Here is a 7,208-nt window from a genome sequence, read left to right as displayed (position 1 = left end):
AAAAAATTACTAAAAAAACGTTTTGTCTTTTGTTTTCGTTTTTATTCCTATTTGGCTTTTTTGCTTTTTATTTTTCCGGCCTTTTTGTGATCACCATGAGCAAAACCTTTGAATGCCTTGGAGGTCTTTGAATTCATGTTTATCGTTGTTCGCTTGTTTTTTTTTTTTTACTTCCCTCTCTCTTCATTTCCTATTCGTCAAGGTCCGGTCTGCAAACAACGTTTGTGACCCGCAGGGAGGCCTGCCCGCCCCTCCTCACCTCACATACACAAAGACCCCCCACATTCTCTCCTCGCAATTACCCCCTAGTTGCCCTCCCTCTCCCCTGTGCGTCTGTTTTGCTGTCTGTCATCCGGCCCGAATCCCCCTAAGAAGATTCAACACACGCAGAGAGAGAGAGAGACAGAGAGACAGAGAGAGAGAAGGGAAATAACAAAAAAAGAAAGATAAAATAAAATCAAAACAAAAACAACCAAAACAATACATAACAACAAAAAGAAAAGAAAAAAAAAGAATTGCCACCCCCTCGCCTTAATCCTGCGGAGTAAACTTGAAGTGGCATATGGTGGTCTCATGGTACTTTTCGCCCTTCTTGATCACTGTGCTAGGGAAATTGGGGATCTGGGGCGAGTTGGGGAAGTACTGCGTCTCCAAGCAGATGCCACTGTGCTGCTGGAACCGCTCACCTGCCTCCCCACTGGCATTCACTGGCAGGTAGTTCGCAGTGTACACCACCACCGCCGGCGACGTTGTATCCACCTGCAGGCTGATGCCAGTCTTGGGGCTAAAGAGGCGGGCTGCCTCATGCAGTTGGGAGTCCCACGTGTCGAGAGCAACCGGGTCATCGTAGCCTGGTGGGTCGCGACCCTCAGCCCGCGTTGCCTCAATGCCCGCAAGAATCGAGTGACTCTTTCTGTAGTCGTGCGGCGTCCCTTCCACTGACTTCATGGAACCGGTAGGGATGGTCCCGTTCAACTCGGCCACGTAGCCGGAGTGAAGCTGCAGACAGTGATTTGTGACGGGTTCTGGAAGGCGGCGCGGCACCGCCGGTACCCCGTTGAGGTTCCAATACGTGTGATTGCAAAGGTTGACGGTCGTGGAGTTTACCGGGGTGGCGTCCGCTAAGACCGCCTGCAGATTCCACTTGAGCGACGCAGGTTGGTTCTTCAGAATGACGTAGGTAGCCGTGACGAACAGCTCCCCGGGGAATCCCTGGTCAAGGTGAGGCGAGATGAGGTGAAAGGAAATGCCAATCTCCTCTTCTCCCTCAAGCATGATGTACTTCCAAGGCCGGGACGAGAACCCATCCGGTCCCCCGTGCAGCGTGTTTTCGCCGTCGTTTTTGAGCAGCTTGAAAGTTTTCCCATCTAGTTGAATTTCACCATTGACAATTCGACCCGCGTAGCGGCCACAGGTGCGGCCAACGCAGGCTGTGTCCTTCACAAACTCCTCTGGTTCGTCGAAGCCGAGGGTGACGTTCACCCACCCATCTTTGTCAGCAACGTCCTTACCTGCCAATTGCGGCACGCGGTACTGCACAGAGGAGACGGTGGCGCCCAGGGTAAGCAACTCCACGCGCAGGTTCGGTGAGGTGAGTGTGATTTTGTGCCCCTCACCAAAGGGTATAACCTGGCTTGAGTATTCTTTCTTAGTTCCCTGCGACATCATGCTCTCTTTCTCAGCTTCTGCGTTGTATCGGTTGTAATGCGGAAACGGTATTTGTACCTGTATGTATTTATCTATATATTCACAATCACATGCTTATCGGCGCAGATACGGGAGGTGTATGGATGCGTTTGATGGGAGAGAGAGAGAGAGAGAGAGAGAGATAACTGCGGGGTGGACAGCCACGATCGACGCAGAAACAAAGAATATATATATTTATATATATGACCACAATAACAATTAAAAGAGCTGTGACCATAACAAATAGTCACACGCAGTCAAACAAGGGGGCTCTGTGAGAGGGAATGTGGGAGAAATAAATAAATACGGACGTTCCGTCTGCGTCCCGGTTTCATTGCGCGTGGCTAGCGCCGTTGTTATTGCTGCTGCTGCTGTTGCGTTGCACTCGCCCAAGAGCAGCCAGCCCTGTGAGCGCCTCCGCATACATCTGCACGCAGCGAATAGCTGCCAAGGTGTCAAGGCCTGCAGCGTAATGGAGTGCCTCCGCCTCGCGCAACCTGCACACAAAGGCAGCTGTGACAGCACTTACGATGGGCGGCGCCCCCGCCTCCTCCTCATCCTCATCGGTGTGACTGCGGCTGAGACTCATGACGCGGGAGTTCTTCGCCTCGCCACTGTTCCTTCGCACGGCGTGACACACAAAGAGAAAAAAAAAGCACCACCCCCCCCACCCCCCACCCAGTTGACACCAGCCAGCCAGTAAAAGCAGCAGCAGTAAGGCGAGCAAAAGGTACCACCCATTTCAAAGGGCACGGCCCCCACACACAAGTTGGATAGCAAAACATTAAAAAGACATGTCCCCATCAAACTCCCTTTCTTTATACTTTTCTGTACATCGTAGAACAAACATGCAAACCACACACACACACACACACACACGGACAAACTCAAGACGAATCACGCAACATTTATTCGTTCTTCACCTCCCACTTTAGTGTTCCATACGAATCCTTTCATTCCTTGTTTATGCCGGTGCCTTTGGGACCAAAGCGACTGCTTTCGCCGGCCTCTTCTTCTTCGGCGCGGAGCTTCCCTGCCTCTTCTTCTTCGGCGTAGAGCTGCCCTGCCTCTTCTTAACTTTCTTCGGATCCTCTGTGGACCGTCCCTTTGGAGTTTTTGCCACGAACACACTTGTAGAGTTTGAGCGTTGGCTCTTTTCCTTCGTGTACGACAGCGCCTTTGCGCCGCTGATGTCCATCCGTCCCCCCTTGTGCTGCGTAAAGTACGTGCACAAGCTACGACACTCGCGCTGCATCTCATGCATCTTGGCCTCGCACCATTCCTCCCATTGCATGGACTTTGTGTCGCCGCACTCTTCAGTAACGTTCATCACTTTTACAGCGAGGGCCACGACCATGGCACGCCACCAGGTATCAAAGCAAGAGGGAACATGAGAAAATTCTTGTGCGATGGCGTCTGCAGTGGCGCGAAGGAAATTGTACGGATTCGTTGGCCCTATTCGACGAAGCAGTGGGTGTAGCGTCACCTCCGCCCGAAGCATCTCCCCAGTGGTGGCTTGCGCGCGCTGTCTCATAAGACGCCGTGTTGCGGCTTCCCACAAGGCGAACTTTGATTTCCTCTTGTTTGCTTCTTCCATTTTCTCAGCGGCTCCACTGCTAGTTAGATCATCCGTCTCTGTTTCCGTTTCCTTCATAGGGATGGACGCTATCAAGGAAATAAGTTCATTGGAGTCCACCAGCGTCATGCGTTTGCGTGTCCCCACCAGGGACGAGATCAGGTTCAACAAACCTTCCTCCTTTAGCGGCTTCAAAAGAGCGGTAAAAAACGAACGACTATTGTGCGCGACATTTTCGAGAACCTTCGAGGCGGTGCGGGGGTGCAGGAGAACCCCAATGAGGCATGTCAGGTAGGGCGAGAATCGGAAGTGTCCTACCAAAGCGCCAGAGAGGTACGCATCCCGCACGAGAGGATGCTCACCGGAGGCAAGTAAAAAAAATTTACTCACACATGCCGCGGCTACGGAGGGGGCAACTTTGTACTCCGTCACCACCACCTTTGCGGAGATGTCACTGGAGGCTCGAGCGCAAAATATATTTAAAATTCGTACCGGTGTGACATCTGTGTCGTCTTCGTACACCTCAATATCCGCGTCGCCGCCGGTGATGCCAAGAGACTCGTTTAAGGAGCTGAGGGCAGCCGATAAATCATTCCGAGGCGGGTAGGCGTCTTGCAAGCTGCTGTTTGCCCCCGCGTCTTTGGCTCCCGGTGAACTCATCGTGAAGGATGCATCGCCAAAGGTAAACTTTTCTGCCCACCCCTCCGCCTCCTCCTGCTCCCTAGGGTCGCAGGACAACTGCATGAGCGACCCAGAGACAACATCGTAGATGCCATTGATGAGGGGCGGAAGCTTGACGGTGTCACAGCGGGGTGGCAGCAGCAACTCATTTTGAGTGCGAGGTTTTCGTTCCACGGGAGGCGTTAGTCCACTGCGTAGCTGCGCCGCCGCCGCCGCCGGGATGATGGTATGAATGTACACATCGGTGTTATCTGTAGGGACGATGGCGGCATTTACGACAATTTTCAGGTAACGCGCAAAGGCATCAAGGTTCCAGCGGAGGTGGTTCGAAGACCCCTCCGAGATGTACCCAAACTCCACGGCGTTGTTGAGGACGGGCAGAATCCAGCAATCAAACAAAATAAATTTCGCCAGTCGGTTGTTCTCAATGCTTCGAATAAGCCGGTCGGTGGAGTCCTGTTGGCAGTGACCCCACATGGTGGACGAGCCTCCACCCGTCAGGCGTTTTTGTCGTATCTCTGCAAGACACTTCCGCACACTTATCGAAGGTTTGTCAAGGGAGGTGTCGATGGAAACGTGCTGTTTCAGCAGATGTAGATGAATTGTTGTACAAAAGCTTGTCAGCAAGACGGAGATGCCCTGCGGCAGGCGTGTGACGGAGCGTTTGCCAAACAGGGTGCCAAAGAACTCCTCCATGACGTACTGAATGTCTTGACAGATGAGGTCCTCCAGATGCCCCAGGCGTTGATGATGAGCGGCTTCTCTTGGACACAAATACCGCCAGCGATTACTCTCGTATCCAAAGCTCGGCATGCCGTCGTTGCTTCTGTCGCCGCTTAGACTCAACGGTGAGGTCGGTTCCTGCGGGGAGACACAGTGGGAGGAGACCATTTCTAATCCATTTACATACAACAGTACGCTCTCGCGGCGTAGGATGTTAAACAAACGCCCCAGAAGCTCCTTCAACCAAGGAGCTCCATGAAGACGAATGTACGTCGTGAGAAACGAGATTGGTGCAGAGAGAAGCGTTGCCCCAATAGGGAGGTCTGACATATCAACAGACTCATTACCTGTAGGACCACGGCTAGTGAAAATACGCTTCTTTCGCTGCCTCTTCTGACCCGATGGTGAGAAGATGCCTTGTTGTTGCTCACCTAACCGGTGTTCTGTCATGTGCTGTCGCTGCAATTCATAGCGGGTTATGGCCTCTACAACAGACATGGTGGCATCATACTCGCGTACCCTGCCAATGATATAGCCACACTCTTTACTCGGTTGCGTACTCATATCAGAGAGGGCATGGTGGGACGCGCTCCTCCTGCCTTCGTGCGAGATTATTGCGCTGGTGCTAGTGTTTTGACCGAGGGTCCCCTTCCTTGTGCGGAGAGAAGGAATGGGCGTGGTTGATGCGGTCTGCAGTTCATGAGGAATAAGGCTATTCGCGGTTGGCGCGTCCACAAACCAGTTGACGAGGACAAAGAGCTCATCAAACGTGGCGGCGTTCAGCTTCTTCAAGGAACTCCAGTCCACTATCTCGGCTTCGTCGGCGGGTGTGACACCCGCCCCTTCCTCCCCTTCTTTGCCTTGCTTTTGCGGTTCCGTTTCCCCCTCGTTCGCAGTCCCATCTTCCAGGTCTTCCCTAGAGACCTCATTCTCACCCTGCTTCACCGTAGAGCCACCAGCCTCACCGTCCCTGACAGCCACCTCAGTTCCACACTGACGTCGCAAGGCGGTAGTGCTCAGGAAGGACGAGGCAGTTTCAGGGTCAAGGACAAGGTCTAAAAGAAACTCCTGAACGTCGAGGGCCATCAACAGCGTCGTTCGTGACCCGCTGTGCTCATAGGCGAGGAGGAGGTCCTCTGTAAGCTGCTGCGCAACATTCAACGGACACAACGACGGCTCCGGTGCTATCTCCTTTGCGGTGCGGCTTTTTCGCGATCGACTCTTGGTGATATTTTTTGGTTGACGTTCACCCATCACACACTCTGTTGTGTGGAGATGTGCATTGCTGCCAATAAGATCCAGCAGCACATACAGTGCCGCAATATGGGCGTGATTGTAGCTTTGATCGTGAATGAGGAAAAAACTGAAGGGTGCCAAGTTCCATATCAGCCGATTCTCATACGCTTCACGCCAGGTGGCATACTGGCTAAAGAGTGGGATACCAACGATGCTGGGAACCTCACCGCGTCGTCGACGACCTCTTGTCACGACCACGCTGCCTGCCACTCTCTCAATCGCCTCAGGTGGACAAATAACAGCAAAGAAGGGGGCAAACTGCTCCAGTGTCCGCATGAGTTTCTCTTCATCCCCCAACTTCCCGGTGTCGTTGGTGTTGATGGAGGTGGAAAGGAGCTCGGAAGTATGACCACAGTTAGCGGAGGTGACTGCAGGAAACGTAGCAAACTTATTCACGGTTTCATCTTTTACTGTCACTTCCTCCGCGGTAAATGAGTTCTTCACATCATCGTCAGTGATTTTCTTCACAGGGGGTTTGCCTTGGGCGCCCGGATTCCACGTGACAACTTCTAGCAGGCGCTGTTGAACACTGGCCGTGATGCGCCCACGGCTTTTCGCCTCCCGCTCAAACCAAACCATGATACGATTGTCCATCAGCAGCTGCCAGGTCTCGCGCTGAAGACGCAGCAGAGCCTTCGCTGGGACCGCAGCCGTATTCCTCTCTTCGTCGATGGATTTCCCCTGCTGCCGCATCGTCCCACTCTGTTGGATCGGGAGAGAGCCGCGCAGAATGGAGGGAAACTTCACACCCCTCGAAGCATCCGACTCCGCTAAGGTTTGCGGTATCAGCGACGACGTTGATCCACTGGCGCGTCGATTTAAAAACGAGAAGACATTCGCCGAGAAGAGTTCCTGGTCACTGAGCATCCTCAACGGCTCGAAGCCGGATAAGCCCTGTCGAAGCTCAACAAAAGGTCGCTGCAAACCCTGCCGGTATTGTGCACTATGTGTTTGCCTCGACGTTGGCACAGACAGATTAGAAGCGCTCGACAGGTTCACCTCATTCCCAGAGGTGGGGGCTTTGTGCAGGCTGGTGCTGTCTCCATAGTTATGTTTTTGCCATGATGATGAGCTTGGCGCGTTGGCGCCGGTAGTCTCCGGGTTCTTTGGCATCGGTGGGGCGTAGGTGCAGATGCCATACTTCTTTAGGTACAAGTTGCGCCACTGGTACTCGTTGGACTTGGGCGCGGGAAAAGACGTGTTCGACATGCCAGCGGCCTGTGCATGTGTGCATGTGAGGAGGGGA

The 7,208-nt window shown here is 53.2% G+C and overlaps 2 protein-coding genes across 2 annotated transcripts, besides 6 other annotated features; both read right to left on the bottom strand.

Moving 5' to 3' along the window:
* Positions 1 to 20: 20 nt before the first annotated feature.
* Positions 21 to 75: a sequence feature (A-rich).
* A 313-nt stretch (positions 76 to 388) lies between these two features.
* Positions 389 to 423: a microsatellite.
* An 8-nt stretch (positions 424 to 431) lies between these two features.
* Positions 432 to 515: a microsatellite.
* A 16-nt stretch (positions 516 to 531) lies between these two features.
* On the bottom strand, positions 532 to 1,668 carry TraAM80_02054 (putative aldose 1-epimerase-like protein; the record flags this gene model as incomplete). Its single annotated transcript, XM_029379073.1, has 1 exon — positions 532 to 1,668. One exon carries the CDS (start codon positions 1,666 to 1,668, stop codon positions 532 to 534), a length of 1,137 nt encoding a protein of 378 aa, XP_029241129.1.
* A 135-nt stretch (positions 1,669 to 1,803) lies between these two features.
* Positions 1,804 to 1,829: a microsatellite.
* Positions 1,830 to 1,871: 42 nt separating this feature from the next.
* Positions 1,872 to 1,891: a microsatellite.
* A 637-nt stretch (positions 1,892 to 2,528) lies between these two features.
* Positions 2,529 to 2,576: a microsatellite.
* A 74-nt stretch (positions 2,577 to 2,650) lies between these two features.
* TraAM80_02053 (uncharacterized protein) lies at positions 2,651 to 7,171 on the bottom strand (the record flags this gene model as incomplete). Its single annotated transcript, XM_029379072.1, has 1 exon — positions 2,651 to 7,171. The coding sequence occupies one exon, from the start codon at positions 7,169 to 7,171 to the stop codon at positions 2,651 to 2,653; it is 4,521 nt and encodes a 1,506-aa protein (XP_029241128.1).
* Positions 7,172 to 7,208: the final 37 nt, after the last annotated feature.

Source organism: Trypanosoma rangeli, assembly GCF_003719475.1.
Source record: "Trypanosoma rangeli strain AM80 chromosome Unknown Tra_15.4_contig_00044, whole genome shotgun sequence".
In the NCBI taxonomy this organism is placed as follows: Eukaryota; Euglenozoa; class Kinetoplastea; order Trypanosomatida; family Trypanosomatidae; genus Trypanosoma; species Trypanosoma rangeli.
This window is presented reverse-complemented; position numbering and strand designations above follow the sequence as displayed.